At 41.5% G+C, this 14,227-nt stretch overlaps 1 protein-coding gene across 1 annotated transcript; it reads right to left on the reverse strand.

Moving 5' to 3' along the window:
• Positions 1-1,043: 1,043 nt before the first annotated feature.
• Positions 1,044-12,489, reverse strand: LOC134445713 (vasoactive intestinal polypeptide receptor 2-like). The gene is made up of 13 exons (XM_063194759.1): positions 12,481-12,489; positions 10,936-11,053; positions 8,054-8,167; positions 7,828-7,922; positions 7,234-7,331; positions 6,277-6,415; positions 3,516-3,660; positions 3,006-3,066; positions 2,247-2,316; positions 1,911-1,993; positions 1,601-1,727; positions 1,412-1,453; positions 1,044-1,175 (listed from the first exon to the last, which is right to left on the reverse strand). Exons 1-13 carry the CDS (start codon positions 12,487-12,489, stop codon positions 1,044-1,046), a joined length of 1,233 nt encoding a protein of 410 aa, XP_063050829.1.
• Between the last annotated feature and the right edge of the window lie 1,738 nt (positions 12,490-14,227).

Here is a 14,227-nt window from a genome sequence, read left to right on the forward strand (position 1 = left end):
ATATTCTCCTGCCACCGCTGATGTACAGATGCCTGCCTGTCTTGCCATGTCTGGTCACATGGCGTTGGTGGCCTTTCGATGGTTGTGACCGGCTGAAAGTCTAATATTGATAGTGACAAAAAAAAGGAACAAAACCTAGGTACCGGTAAATCTTTTTGGGCTGTGAATGTAACATCCAATGCCAGTGCATTGATATCATGTAAAACTGTGCTCTGTGTGTGGACAATGTAGAATGTTCAGTCAGATAACTGGTTGGTTTTACTTTGACCTTATGTAGACAATTCCATTACTGTCATTCACTTCTTACAATACATATTCTTATGCACATATAGCCTGACTTGAGCCAGATTTTGACATAGAACCTTGACCAAAAAAAAGGTGAACAAGAGCTTTCCATAAATAAGAATATGATGTTACATACTGTAAAACACAACCATTGTATCATTCCCCAAAAGTTTGAAAATATTAGTTTATTACTTAGTTAACTTTCATGAAAAGATGAAATTTGGCAATAGGCAGCCCAGTTTCAATGAGCAGCATAGTTGCAGTACCTTTTTTGGCCATTTCCTGCACAGTGTATCTTTAAAGAAAATGTAATGCATCAGATAAGTGTCATATAGAGTAGTGTTTCTCAACCTTTTTGTAGGCGAGACTTTCAATTCATTAAAAAAAATCTCAAGACACCCCAAACCAACAAACCGTAACATGGCATCACATTCCATATCACACAAGCTTATAAAAGTAACATGTTTGGAGAAGTTGCAGCTTTATCTCAGACAGGCTATGTGTAGGCCATACGGGCGACCTAAATTTTCTTTGTTGTGCGTAAATGGTAGATGTTGGATGAAAGATTCCACTGACTAAGCATTCATTTATTAAGTAGGACAAAAATATATTATATTACATTATTTATTTAATAATTCTGGTCAATTTCACATACCGTCAGCCACGTTTCCACTGCACCCCTGAGGAAGGGATGGCACCCTGGTTGAGAAACACTGATAATGTGTGATGTAAATGTAATGTAAGGTAATTGTCCTTCTCTAGAGTACAGTGGTGCGCACCGATGCGTTCTGGGATAGCGAGAGGGAGGGCTGCCTGTGGTGGGGGTGGTGTGGGCGGGACATAAACAGGAAGCAGAGGCTGTGCCACTTCCTCTTCAGCTCGGCTTGCACCTGGCAAACAACAACATAACACCACCAACAATAATAACAAATGCATAGGGATATTGCTTAAGTTATTACAATACAAATAATACTGATAACTGAAATATATATCAAAAATATAACCAAGAGATAGTGTGTCTGTGCGTGTCTCAGTGGCTATGGGGGTTAAAACACATTACTATAATCCCTGTCAGATATATATAGGAATCGCACCAGAGAGTGTGTGTGCGCGTGTGTGTACTGACCTCTGAATTCAGAAAGCAGTAGAGGATCGCCACCACCAAACCCTACACACACACACACACACACACACACACACACACACACACACACACACACACACACACACACCAATGCAGTAGTTCTAAATAACTTGCTAATATTGATAACCCCTCCCTATTTTTCTCTCGCACACAAACACAGATAAAACACACCTGGAAGGAGCCTATTCCGAGGTCAAATAATATCTTGTAGTCGGCAACCGACTCATTGAGGGAGACGAAAAGAACGTAGTGAATCCCAAACAACGGGATGAGAAGCAAAGTGGATTTGGCCAACCGCCTGAAGAGAGAGAGAAAGAGAGAGAGGTGAAGTCTAAATTGAAAGTGGTCCTAAAACGGTGCCTTGTGGGGCCCCCACATCTTATGCTAGTTAGAAACGCTTCCATCTGTAACTTGTATTGTTAAGACTTGAGTACAGGAGACTCCCATTACCTGTATTGTGATTGGTGGAGACTCCCGTTACCTGTATTGTGATTGGTCAGCGCCGGGACAACGGAGCTTCTGGAGGAGGATGCGAACGATGTGAAGAAAGAGCACAAAGTTCACCTGCACACACACATTATCAAATCAATCGACCAACCAACTCCAGCACAGTGGTTCCCAAACTCATCTCCTTCGCATTCAGAAGTAGAAGAAATCCACACCCTAAAAGGGGGTCCACACAGAAAAAGTTTGGGAATCACAGCTGAACACATGATGATAGTCATGCCTCCATACAGGAGTGTTATTTTTTCTGGCCATGGTAAAGTCAAGTGCAGCTAGTACGTGTGTGTGTGTGTGTGTGTGTGTGTGTACGTACTATGATGGACAGTGTGATTGGTCCGTTGATTAGCCAACCAGGGAGAGTGCTGTCATTCCTCTCCCAGCACCTAAACACACAAAACACAAACACACACACACACACAATGTGTTTTTCAAGGCTGCAATAATTGATTTGACATTTTCAACAATATTTGTAACAACACATTACGTAATAACACCGCCATTTGTGATACCATTTTTCTCTATTTGTAATAATTGCATATTGCAGTGGTTATTACAAAATGTAATTATAATGCATTCAATGCTCATGAAGACATTTAGAAGGAGCTTTGATTGTTGGGTCGTTTGGGGCACAAACATTTTTTTCACCAATATTCAAGACCAAGACCATGTAATTAAAATATTATTGTTTGTCACACGTTATCTGCAGTCTCTGCAACTGCCATCTTTATATAACTAACGCGCACACATTGAGTGCGTTACAATATGCGACCTTGCTCCCTCCACTTGTGCTTGTCTCCTCGTCCCGCCTCCTGGCCCCTCCTCCGTGGAGAAAACCATAAAGTTTCCCAGCTGTCAGCCTAGCCACAACAACTTTTGAGGGACTGTTTTTCATTCACCATCCCAAATGCAAATGAGAAAAAGACTGTACAATTGAGCTTTTGCAAGTTATTGAAATATAATGCAGTTGTCAGTGATGTCATCATGACATATTACTTCCTGGTACGAGGAAACAAGCACAAGTGGAGGAGGCAAGGTCGCATATTGGAACGCACTCACACACATTGCTACTTACCCTGTGTCCTCCAAGTAAAGTCTAGCAATAGTCCACGCGGCCACAAACACTGCTGGGATAGCTGCAAAACATACACACACACAGAGAGAGAGAGAGACCGGGTAGATACTATGTTTACTTGATTGTGGCTTCTATTGTGGATTGTGGCCTCTATTTCATTCTAATGTTAACATTATGAACACTATGGAAGTTTCACAAGGATAGAAAGTCTAATCCTGTAATGGTATAATGAAATGCTCCCTGTGTGTGTGTGAGAGAGAGAGAGAGAGAGATGCCTCTCCCCAGCCGATGAGCAGGTAGTGTGTGTGTGTGTTGCCTCACCCCAGCCGATGAGCAGGTAGTGTGTGTGTGTGTGTGTGTGTGTGTCGCTTCACCCCAGCCGATGAGCAGGTAGTGTGTGAGGTGTGTGTGTGTTGCCTCACCCTCAGGTGTAGGTGTGTGTGTGTGTGTGTGTGTGTGTGTGTGTGTGTGTGTGTGTGTGTGTGTGTGTGTGTGTGTGTGTCGCCTCACCCCAGCCGATGAGCAGGTAGTGTGTGAGGTGTGTGTGTGTTTGCAGCGTCAGCAGCGCGTGCAGGTACAGTCCCTCCACCAGCAGCCAGAGGAAGTTTCCCATGATGCAATACTGGCACAGCACCAGACTCAGCCTGCAGCCCACCTGTGAACACACACATGCACACACACACACTAGGGCTGCAACGATACGCTCAACTCACGATTTGGTTCTTATCACGATTTATGACCTACGGTTCGATACACCCTACAATTTCACATTCTAAAATAAATGTATGAATAAAAACTTTGATAGTTTATTGGTAGAATAGTTTACAAGAGGCTAGTAATCATTTTTAAAAGTTTAACTATAATAGTGATGATGATTTGAACCCTGGAAGCACCATCACTTCATTTCATGTGGTTGTTTTTTGGACTGATGGGTAACAAAACTTTGAAAGGCCATATCACAATACCGGCTCCTTGTATCACGATACAGTATCATGATTCTGTGTATCGCGATTTCTCGATTCGATACAATATCGTTACAGCCCTAATAGACACCACACACACACACAGTTATGTGTAATAAGTTATGTGCATTAGGGTTGCATGATATATCGAAAAGGTATTAAAAAGGTTGACATTTTATGTTGATGCTGTATATTAGCCATGTTTTAAAAAAAAAATAAAAAAATAATGTCGGAAATAAAACATTGCTCTCAGTTGTTTCATACATGATGAAATGTAGAATGTCAAGTAGAGAGGGAAAAATATATGTAGATATAATAAATATCGCGAGTAATATCGATATCGCGATATACAGTCATGTTATCGTGCATCGCATATTGTTTTAATATAGTGCACCCCTAATGTGCATCCAAGATCAGCCAGAAACGCGTACATCTAAGGATAGGAGGTTACATCACGGTAACGTGTCTGGGTTTTCACATGCCAAATATAGTCACACTCCCCGTAGTCATCAATCCTGATCCAGATTCTTGGAATATTGACTTGCAAAGGCAAAGTGCAATGCCCGTGGGGAAGCTAAAAAAGAATAATAATAAAATACAAAAAAAATATATATATTATTTTTTATATTATTACTATTTATAATGTTCTAGGGGGTTGCGGGGGGATGCTCCCCTGCAAGAAAATGTTGACAAAAACACTGCAAAATGGTGTATTTTAAGCCCTTTAGATACCCTGCTCCACGGCTTGTCATAAGCACATTTGCAGGGAATTCTGATAGCGATATAGGCATACTATTCCGTTTGCAAACTTCATTCATTCCAAATACCATAGCGAGTCCAACAAATTTTCCTATGTATTTTAGACGCATTTATGCTTAGAGTTGAAAGCATTGAGGCCCAATATGGCTATTTTCGTTTTTAAGTGGCTTGTCTTTAATGCCCCCTTTTTTGCATGTCAAAAAGGGTGAGGAAAAAAAAAACATCTTCGGGAAAACCCAAGGAAAACGTTGCGCAACCTTTCCTCTTGAACTTTAACTTTGGCATAGGCCACTTGGACGGGCAGTCGGTTTCATGCTCACGGTGCCATGCTCGGCCAGCATTTTCTCTCGATGTGCTTGATTATTTTTTTGTAACATTTCTCCAGTCCCTAACCCCACTAACAGTAAAAGCCTGGTCCCTAACGTTGCACAGAAACTGACGGCAAGGGAAACAGAATACGGCATCTCTTTGTTTGCTATAGCCTACTCAAGCCACGAGTAAGCCTTCAAGTATTCCGCACTAAATACTCTGGTCTGCTTACCGAAATCACTTTTTGGGTATTGAGGCAAGACAGGACATTCGCCAGATTCTCAGCCGTATGACGCTCAGGCATGGCTTTTGTCTGCAGAACAGCGCTCCGCATCTCCCACTCCAGCATGTAATGACAGGTGATGATTCAGCAGTTAGTGCCGTCCACGAGTCGGTGGTTAGGGACACTTTATGTGCATTCGCCAAATCATTGCGTAGGATGATTGCATTTTCATCGTGACGTTTTTTCGAGCCTGCTAGCAATTGTTTTCCGAGATTGAACTGTGTATTCTGGCTCAAGAAAGTTCATGAACTCCCGAAAGCCTTCTCCTTCCACAAAGCTAATGGGCAGCATATCTTTGGCTACCATCTTCGTGAGAAGCGCTGTTAGCTGTTCTGCACGTCTAGCATTCATCTTCGATGACTTCACCATGAACGCGGCAACTGACTGCTGCTGTCCCGAACTTTGTATGTCCGTGCTCGGTTGTTTTCTCTTCATTATTATTTCAGTAGGTAGCAGCATGCAGCATGGCGTTAGCTGTTAAGTAGTGTTGGCGTTGCTATGGCACCCTGGCTACGCCACATCGACAAGGACATTGTAGGCCTAACATTTTGCCATCGCAGTTACATCTCTTTATTCTTTCAGACATGTTTTTCATGCACTCCCAAACCATTAAAACAATAGAAATAAAAAAAATGTATTTTTTAATTTTCATTTTATTTTTTTCTTATGACAACTTTGGGGAAGCTTAGCTTCACCTAGCCTCTTAATAACGCCGCCCGTGATGCCAACGTTGAAAAAGCCTTGGTGTTAGGTTGGATATTGTAGTTACTTGACATAGCAATATCTCTATAACAGGACACATTTGGGCCAGAAGGCTTTGTGACAAGGAGGCGTAATGAAAACCATTTTCAGTCTAAACCTAATTTTGTGAAAATGTGTAGTTACCGCACTTTGCCTTTGTATTTTAGGTCAGAATAGTTCTTGTTCGCTTTGATTAGCATGCTAGCGGCTGTCTTACCAGTGACCCAGTAGGGTTGCAGTGTGCGGTCTGTGTGTGTGTGAAGATGAGATGGTCTTTGATTAGCACGCTAACCGCTCGTAGCATGAAGGAGATGAAGAGGTTCAAGTGGATGTAGTTCCTGGTACAGCGCAGACGCCTGTTGACAAACAACAACAACAACAACATGAATTCATATAGCACAACAACAACAACATGGATTCATATAGCCTAGCGTTTCTTAATGTGGGCTCCAGCCTGGGGGGGGCTAGCAACATAGCCACGGAAGGAGAGGGGGGCGGACGTTACTGTTACTGTCTGTCTTATCCACAGTTACCCACATTCTTCTCTAGGAATACGTTTTCTCCATACCCTCTTTAATGATTGTAATGTTTCTTGCGATGGTCTCATTTGTTTAATCATAGTTTAAACATAGCCACGGAAGGAGAGAGGGTCGGACGTTACTGTCTGTCTTATCCACAGTTACCCACATTCTTCTGTAGGAATACGTTTTCTCCATACCCTCTTTAATGATTGTAATGTTTTCTTGCGATGGTCTCATTCGTTTAATCATAGTTTTCCATTCGGACGCCGCCTCCTCCCCTTCCTCAGGCATCACAACACAAACAAGCAAAAATAACAAGAACAGAACAACAATAACTATACAGCCTCCTAGTTACAGTTTAGATGGTGGGTTAAAAATGTAGCTGGGGCAATGGTGTAGTCCACTTTTTTGTGTTGGGTGTACTGTATATATTTGTGTTATTTTGATCCGTAGTCAGACTCTTTATCCATTGCGAAACGGGCCCTGCATATTTGTGCTATTCTAAATAATGGATCAATCAATTTTAGGTGGGTATACTGAAAATTCTGAAGTGTTGAAGTGGGTGAATTGGGTATACAACATATACTACGTAGACCACACCACTGGTCAGGGGTGTAGTGACAACAACAGCATGTTGACGTTAATCAGTGTACCTGAAGGAGCAGAGAATCGCCACGCTGGTCGTCAGGGCAACCAAGGAGAGGGCGTGGCCTAGTGAGTACAGAACTCTCACCACCAGGAAGAAGACCAGCTGCACACACACACACACACACATACACACACGCACAAAAGTGTGCACGCGCACACACACACACAAACACACACGTCATGGGGGGAAATGAGGGAAAAAAAGGTTTATGGTTGTACAGAAGTGTTAACAGATAATGGAAGTGTGTGAATGTTAATTGTAAACTTGAAAAATATCAAGTATAAATGAAAAGACTGTTTTGAAAGAATTGTACATGAAAATATTTCTTATAGATAAAGTGTTAATAATAAAAGTTTGTGTGTGTGCGTGTGGTTACCTTCTCCTTATGTGGCATGGTGTGTGTGTGTGTGTGTGTGTGGTTACCTTCTCCTTATGTGGCGTGGTGTGTGTGTGTGTTTTGGGTGTTGGTTACCTTCTCCTTATGTGGCGTGGTGTGTGTGTGCATGCGTGTGTGTGTGTGTGTGGTTACCTTCTCCTTATGTGGCATGGTGTGTGTGTGTGTGTGTGTGCATGCATGCGTGTGTGTGTGTGTGATTACCTTCTCCTTATGTGGTGTGGTTCCACAGGCCGTGCTGATGTTCGGGAAGACGTCGGACCAGGCACCATCCGGTGAACAGTTCCTGCTGATCACACCTGCACACACACAACTTTGTAGTCCAATTTCCACGCTTTGCAATGCGTTTCAATGGGACAAGACTACAAATGGCTAATTGAAGTATGTAATAATAGTAATAATAATAATTGATAATGACAATATTTCTGACCGTGAGTGTGGAACAGCTCCTTCAGGATGTCTGGGCAGGGGATGGTGACGGTGGCGTTGACCTCCGATTGACCCCAGCACATGAGGCGATCCCAGAACCCTTTGCAACGCACACCTGAACGACACAGACACTCACACGCTCAACACATACTCTTTAGTTAGTCACACCCAGTGATTGGATATTCCGTAGAGCAGTGTTTCCCAACCACTGTGCCACAGCACACTAGTGTGTCGTGAGAGATCCTCAGGTGTGCCGTGGAAAATTCTTGGGGATTTTTTTTTTTTCTAGTAGCCTAGTGTCTGCTGTTGACTCCTAAGCATGAAATAATTCCTTATCACTAGGTGGCAGCAGGTAGTGTATTGCATTGATGTATCTTCAGTACTAGCCCTAACAAAAAATGTCCATCAGCTGCTATCAAAACAATCCTCCACATGTGACTGATAGTTAACTTTTTCTTCATTAATTAGGTCAGAAAACCAAAATCCTACCCTGAAACAGATTTGTGTTTTGCTTACAACCTTACTGAAAAGTTAAACGAGTGAGGTGGTGGCATGATTGAGCACACAACGTAGTTTGTTGGTCCGCGTGCTTTCTATTCGAGTGTGAGGATGCCGCGACCCTTCAAGCCAGACTATCCAACTGCCGGTAAGCATAATATAGCCCGGTTTTAGGGAAAGGGGAAAGCGATTAGCCTACCTCCTGTTACCTCGCGGGGAAACTTGCACCTTTGTCACAAACACCCCAGGCATAGCCTAATTTCCAATCAGTTTTAATAATATGACCATAATATCTTGCATTTGAAAACATGGGATTTCCGCTTTGAGTTCATAGAGCGCTGTCAAACTGTCTGACTTCTTCTGACCGACCTCGTCTTTTTGCAGAGCTGTGATTATGGTCAAACAACATTTTAGGGCGGGCCTTAGCCAAAGGTGAAAGACGCATAGGTTTCACATTAAGATTAAGTGAGTAAAATATACAGAGATTGATATTTGTACATATTCATAATGTAACAGTGAAATATTTCCCAAATGTTGCTACTGTCAGAATAAGCATTATTTTATGTATTCCTGCTAATAGAATGCTTTTGGACAGAATAACAATTTGTAAATTGTAGGCCTACTTTGAAGTTTATAGCTTCTTTAAGAAGTGAACATTAAGTGCACTTTTTATTTGAAAGAGGAAAGTTTTGTGTTTATTTGATTGCTATTCAAGACACTTTGTAGCCGCCTATATTAACAATATAGTCATTCTTATGAGAATTATTTGTTTTCATTATTTCATCATTTTTGGTTGGTGGTGTGCCGCGAGATTTTTTCAAGGGAAAAAGTGTGCCTTGGCACAAAAAAGGTTGGGAAACACTGCCGTAGAGTTACCAAAGAGTATCCAATCACTGGGCGTGACTAATTATTTAGGCTGATACACTTGGAAGTGTGCAGACTAGGTTTTGATAAATACTAGTGGTGGGCCGTTATCGGCGTTAACGTGCTGCGATAATGTGAGACTCTTATCGCGCGATAAAGAAAATATCGCACGTTAATCTATACTCAAAATATGGGTTTGGAGTTTGGGTATGCACGTCACCATAGCGCTTGATTGACAGACGCTTTCAGACTGCGCTCCAGTCGCTTCTCTCCACCTGTTGCTATCAGCAGACCTAAATATGAACAGGGTTTGCATGCTGAAAACATTAATCTCTCTGCCGTGGTAGGTGTTGTTTGAGTGCTTTTTCATAAGTGGTAGACTAAAGAGACGTTATTGTTTGAGGTGAAGCATAGAGAGACATTGTGTGAGTAGCCTACCAGCCCGACATAGCCTACATTTCCTCACGCAATGCATGGAACACATAAACAACTTCCAGAAATCTTGCCTGTGCCAAAACATTCCGTGTGATATGCATTTTGAAGATTGTCAAACTGAAACTGTCAATATCTACTCTCGCTGAATGTTTGTGTAATTGTGTTGCGATCACGCATTTGCGACTATTGAGATACAACAGACGGTAATAATAAACCTCGCGGTTGCCGCGCTTGATTTTTTTTTTTTTTTTTTGCAAACTGAATTCATTTCAAGTTGTTACTCCTCGAGAATTCTAACTCTGAGAACAACTGTCGGGTTTAGGCCAAATCCCCAAAGGCCAGTGCTGTAGGTTCTAGAAATCCAGCCTGGAGCTGCTCTGGGCTGCTGTGCGCAAAGCTCCTCCCTCTCTTAAAGGCGCGGCTGCCCTTTTTAACAGTCAGTGGCAGATTTTTCTCTCTCTCTCTCTCTCTCTCTCTCTCTCTCTCTCTCTCTCTCTCTCTCTCTGCCTCTCCCCCCCCCTCCCCCCCCCCATTAGAAATGCTGAACTGTTGAGGTCATTTTGTTTAAATAGCCTAAATGTTTGATAGATTTATCTGTAGGGCCTATTCGCCTATACAACTTATAGCGCTGTTCATTTTGAAATTTCAGTATCTTATAACTGTAAATGCTTCCTAACATATTCGACACACTTTACAAATATTGCAGTGATTTTTTTCATCACCAAATATCATCATGACCATTTTTTTAAGATGAGATGCATTTGGAAAAAAATATGAGCTCTGATCTAATGCGCCATCCGTCTTAAGAAATCCCCAAGGTTTTTTTTCCATCATTATTCGCTAGCGTGCCTATTCTGAATGAGCCAATTTGATATAGATTAATCTAGATTAATTTCATAATTACAGTGAGAATAATCTAGATTAAAAAAAATAATCTATGCCCACCCCTAAGAAATACCCACAGTGTGTGTCTGTCTAGAGCTGTGTGGTTGTGTGTGTGCGCATGTGCGTGTGACTGTATGTGCGTGCGCAAGTACCTGTGTGCTCGCATGTTTATGTGCAGGCGTGTGTGTGTGCGTGCTTCACCTCCAGATCCCTCGCTCCTCCTCTCCTCCTCCTCCTCGGCCGTCAAGAGAGTGCGGCACTTCTCCTCCTCCCTCCGCAGCGCCTGGTGGAAGTTGCAGCGCGGGTGGCTAGCGCTAGCCTAACGGTCAGCACGGCACACAAACAGCAGCCATTTTTGTAGTTTAATTTCCACATCTTATAATGGGTTTCAAGTGAGGAAAGACTACACTAGCCCAACTGAAGAAACCACTTGTGTAGTTCAATAGGAAAGTTTTACAATGGGTGGCTAGCGCTAGCCTAACGGTTAGCACGGCACACAAACAGCAGCCATTTTTGTAGTTTAATTTCCACATCTTATAATGGGTTTCAAGTGAGGAAAGACTACACTAGCCCAACTGAAGAAACCACTTGTGTAGTTCAATAGGAAAGTTTTACAATGGGTGGCTAGCGCTAGCCTAACGGTTAGCACGGCACACAAACAGCAGCCATTTTTGTAGTTTAATTTCCACATCTTATAATGGCTTTCAAGTGAGGAAAGACTACACTAGCCCAACTGAAGAAACCACTTGTGTAGTTCAATAGGAAAGTTTTACAATGGGTGACTAGCGCTAGCCTAACGGTTAGCACGGCACACAAACAGCAGCCATTTTTATACCTCAATTTACATTATTCAGGGTTCACACTGATGCTTGAATTCCTTGAAAATGCTTGAATTTTGCTAGCCTAGTTGTCTCTACTGTATCTCTGTCGGTCTCTCACACACTCAGTGGGTATTTCTCAAAGGGAAGTGAAGTGAGCAACGGCCATTTTCCGTGGATTTCACCGAAGAGTATCAAATCAGGGGTGAATTTCTCAAAACCAAAGTTGCTTACTACATTAGCTACTTTGTTGTTTTCAATGCATTTTCCCATTGGCAACTACCGAAGTTGCTAACAGGCTAACAACTTCTCTTTTGAGAAACTCACCCCAGTAGAGCTAAGTGTAATTAATAATAGGGTAGTCCTTGGTGAAATCTGCGAAAGGTCAGGCGTTGCTCACACAAGCAAGGCTAGCACACTTCATATTGAGAAATGCCCTCAGTATCTCTCGGACAGTGTGTTTGGTCTCTTTGAACAATGTGTGCATACTGTGTGTGTGTGTGTGTGTGTGTGTGTGTGTGTGTGTGTGTGCGTGTGTGTGTGTGTGTGTGTGTGTAATGCAACTGTACACCAAATGGAGCACTCCTAAACAGAATAATTCATGTTACAAATATGCACACGCACACACATACACACTCTTTTCAAGTATCTGTGTGTGCATATTTCTTATTTGTTTGCACTGTGACTACAGTATTTTGGTGCGTAGATAGTAAGACCAACCTCAGAATACTAAAGGCCATGTGTTTGTTTAGATTAGATTAGATTATATTAGACTAGATTAGATTGGATTAGCCTTCATTGTCTCTACAGGACAAAACAGTGAGTAGCCACGAGGGAGTGTGATTTACCATAAACACTAAATCAGCACAGCAGACAAACACAAGGAGCATGTCTAATAAACCAGGAAAAGTGTACAGGGTTCCCACACCTTTTTCATGAACCAATTCAAGCACTTTTCACGCACCAAATTTTCAGTTTTCCAGCACCTTTAAATAGGTTGCGGGAAGGGGGTGTGGGGTCCTCCCCCCAGAAAAAGTTGTTTTTTCAAAATGCAATTTCCTTCATTCTAATCAATTTTAGGGTGTTGAATGGCATATCCCATCTGACATCTCACTGCCTCAGATTTTTGATGTACCTGAACAATTTATTTCTATTATTTGGCTTACTGAGTTTGACTTGACACACATTTCAAGCATTTTCAAGCACTTCACCAAACATTCAAGCATTTTCACAACCTTGAAAACACTTAATTGAAATTCAAGCATTTTCAAGGAATGGAACCATACCAGTGGGAACCCTGAGTGTAACAACAAAGAATTGTTAGTATTAATATTTACTACTACAGTATATCCATCTTATATTTATTACTATTTCCATCTTGGCTCTAACAATCATCAAATAGTCATTCAGAAATAATGCAAACCATGCATATCGCACACACCGCTATACCTGAGCTACACAGGCAATCATTGGCCATAGCTCAGAGAAATACTAAATGAAGTGTGCAGTCTTTTATTGAAAGCCATTCTGCGATGTGTAACTGAACTACAAAATGGCCTCTTCAGGTAGCCCAGTGCTGTAACAATCTTCTATGTATGGACACTACAGTTTTCTCCATTATTACATTTTTTCTCAATTGGTTTTGTACATTTCTCACAACAGAATAATGATTCTCAAAAGTCTTTTTTCAATTGTGACTTCCTGGTGTTACCTGTGCACATGGTCAAATCAGTTTCTCATTGTTTTCGGCATATAGCAAATGCTCTCGTCCACCACGCCATGGCTGTGTACAATTCTCAGTGATTTCGTACATTATCAATTGCTTTTGTCATATCACTCAAAAAGCTTTGTCACTGAATGCATCTCAATCTTATCTGATGAATGTAATATAAAACTGAATTTACAACATTTCCCATCCAATCTAAACAACATTTCGCTTCAGAAAAGATCCTCAAGAGTGTACTATTCAATTGACAACATGAGCAATTGATTTGACTAGTTTGTCCATACACTATGACACAATGACTAACCATTCTGCTGGCGCTGATACGTTCATTGACATAAAAACTAAGTTTTGAATGACAAATAAGGGTTTTGAGCAAGAGACTCGGTTTTGCAGGTTATCCACCGTGTTTTGCCATTTGTTAAAGCTGTTTTGAGAATGAATATTATGTTTTGCAAATTGCGAGAGAGATTGGAGAAATGTACAAAACCAATTGAGAAATACTGTAAGTGCCAAAGACACAATGTGGGCACTGACTAGTTTTGACACAAACTGTTTTGGGAGAGATATGAGATTTTGGCAGCTGATCCATATAGTTGTGCTAAATCACTTTGGCAAAGGCACCAATTAAATGAAAATGAGTTAAAGTTATGGAGAAGGATGTCTGTGGCAGCTATGGTACTGACTATTTACATGAGGAGAAAATGGTTAGTTATGAGGCATGAATGAGCAGATTGGGGACACATGACATTATGCCAGTAATAATATAATAATAATTGTATTTATAGCACTGTATACAAGGCATGCAACTCAAAGTGCTTAACAAATGGGGAAAAAAACATAATTGTTTGAGATGGATTTAAAAGGAGGTAGAGAGGAGAGGCAGAAATAGCAGACATTTTGCCAGTGATCTGAAGTATTACGCAGAACTGTAAGTCTGTTTGGCTGAATG

This window comes from Engraulis encrasicolus, chromosome 1 (assembly GCF_034702125.1).
Source record: "Engraulis encrasicolus isolate BLACKSEA-1 chromosome 1, IST_EnEncr_1.0, whole genome shotgun sequence".
In the NCBI taxonomy this organism is placed as follows: Eukaryota; Metazoa; Chordata; class Actinopteri; order Clupeiformes; family Engraulidae; genus Engraulis; species Engraulis encrasicolus.

What these genes read in the sequence shown, in the direction of transcription:
- LOC134445713 (XM_063194759.1), bottom strand. An exon ending in GCAACCCTACTGGGTCACTG is followed by an intron (nt 3,661 to 6,276) that starts GTAAGACAGCCG and finishes GTGTGTTCACAG; the next exon opens with GTGGGCTGCAGGCTGAGTCT. An exon ending in CAATCACACTGTCCATCATA is followed by an intron (nt 1,994 to 2,246) that starts GTACGTACACAC and finishes GTGTGTGTGCAG; the next exon opens with GTGAACTTTGTGCTCTTTCT.